This window comes from Camellia sinensis, chromosome 3, assembly GCF_055761805.1.
Source record: "Camellia sinensis isolate YWXY chromosome 3, ASM5576180v1, whole genome shotgun sequence".
In the NCBI taxonomy this organism is placed as follows: domain Eukaryota; kingdom Viridiplantae; phylum Streptophyta; class Magnoliopsida; order Ericales; family Theaceae; genus Camellia; species Camellia sinensis.
This window is the reverse complement of record NC_138963.1, coordinates 34,396,375-34,398,333: the sequence shown is the minus strand read 5'-3', so window position 1 is coordinate 34,398,333 and position 1,959 is coordinate 34,396,375. Positions and strand designations below refer to the sequence as shown.

General features: G+C 31.1%; 1 protein-coding gene across 1 annotated transcript; it reads left to right on the top strand.

Annotated features, from left to right (window-relative positions):
* The first annotated feature begins 1,459 nt into the window (after positions 1–1,459).
* LOC145821422 (secreted RxLR effector protein 161-like) lies at positions 1,460–1,959 on the top strand. Its single transcript, XM_082917936.1, has 2 exons — positions 1,460–1,566; positions 1,611–1,959. The coding sequence occupies exons 1-2, from the start codon at positions 1,460–1,462 to the stop codon at positions 1,957–1,959; spliced, it is 456 nt and encodes a 151-aa protein (XP_082774062.1).

Here is a 1,959-nt window from a genome sequence, read left to right as displayed (position 1 = left end):
ATTGAAGTGGTGGAGCTGGGTGTTTGGAGTTGGTGATGGAATATTATTTCTAAGCGTTTGGAGTAAGTAACCCTCTATCACTGTTGGTTCATTTTTATTCCTATCGAATCATTTAAAATCATAAATATTTATTTATAGCCTTTATGTTCTCTTAAAATAAAATATGGGTCAAGTATAAAATAACATTGAATATTATTATGAAAATTATTTGAATATTTGGTGAAACTATTCTGAAAATTGTACTAAACGTTTATTCTGAAAATATCGAATGTTTTATTTAAAATTTGTGTATTGTTTAAATTTTGAACATCATTCTAGTCTGACTATGATTTGGACCCTAGCCAATAAGGGTTATTTATTGGCACAGAAACTTGTTTCGTTTGGGACTTTATCACCGGCCTATGTGTGGTTCTAGGCCTTGTCACGAGCTAAGTGACCGTAGTCATTAAGACTTGGGTTTTGTGAATCAAATCATTGAACCATTTGAATATCGAACCATCGATTTGAACAACGAATTACTTTGAATTATCTTGTTGGCTTTTCATTTAAAATGTATTCTACATTGCTTATTTTTAGCTATGAAACCATCTTACAAATAATTGTTCATTTATTGAACTGTAGAAAAAATTATATTTATTGGTTATCGATTTATTTATTTATTTATTTGTATACTTGATCCAACTAGCAGTGATGGTTGATTATTTACTGGGCTATCTAGCATACCCTCTTTCTTTTTTTTTCAGATTCTGAAGAGTAGAGCTGCGCTGGATTTTTACATGTGGGAGTGTCAAGAGTAGGACTATGATTTAAGTACTTGAATTATTGTTTTGTTAATGGATTTTGTTAGTGGACTTGGTGGATAATTTCATATGATAAGAATAATCAATTTTTATGGATTTTAGCATTATGGTAATTAAGGATTTAATTGGAGTATTTTACATTGTTTGTTATGTGTTGGACTCTTAGCATTGCATGCTCACTTAAATGAGTGTGCGGCATTGTCACAAAGCTTGGGACGTGACAATATATATATATATATATATATGAAACTCCCTAAAAAATTTAAAATGCCAGAAGTATCTAATTCAAAACCCATAAGTGTTTATTCAATCAAGCTACAAAGATCTCTATACGGGTTAAAACAATCCGGACGCATGTGGTATAATCAGTTTAGTATATATCTATTGAAAGAAAGATATGTGAATGATCCAATTTGTCCATGCATTTTTATTAAAAAAATCAAAATCCGAATTTACAATTGTTGCAGTATATGTTGATAATTAATCTTGTAGGAATTCCAAAAGAACTTACAAAAACTACATAATATTTAAAGAAATAATTTGAAATGAAAGATCTTGGTAAAACAAAATTTTATCTCAGCCTGCAAATCGAACATTTGCCAAATGGGATTCTTGTACATCAATCCACATGTATAGAAAAAGTCTTGAAGAACTTTTATATGGATAAAGTTTATCCTTTGAGTACTCCTATGGTTGTTCGATATCTTGATGTGAAAATGGATTTTTTCGACCTCGAGAAGATACTGAAGAACTCCTTGGTCCTGAAGTACCATATCTTAGTGTAATTGGTGCTCTTATGTATCTTGGAAGTTGTACTAGGCCTGATATTGCATTCGCTGTCAATTTATTAGCAAGATATAGTTCTGTACCAACCCGAAGACATTGGAATGGAGTAAAGCAAATTTTGTGTTATCTTCGTGGAACAATTGATATGAGTTTATTTTATTCAAATAAATCCAAGCCGCGATTAATTGGATATGCAGATACTGGATATCTTTCTGATCCACATAAAGCCAAACCACAAACAAGATATGTTTTTACCTATGGGCATACTGCAATATCTTGGCGATCAGTAAAACAAATATTGATTGCTACTTGTTCAAATCAGGTAGAGATACTTGCAATTCATGAAGCAAGATCAGGAATGTATTTGGCTTAG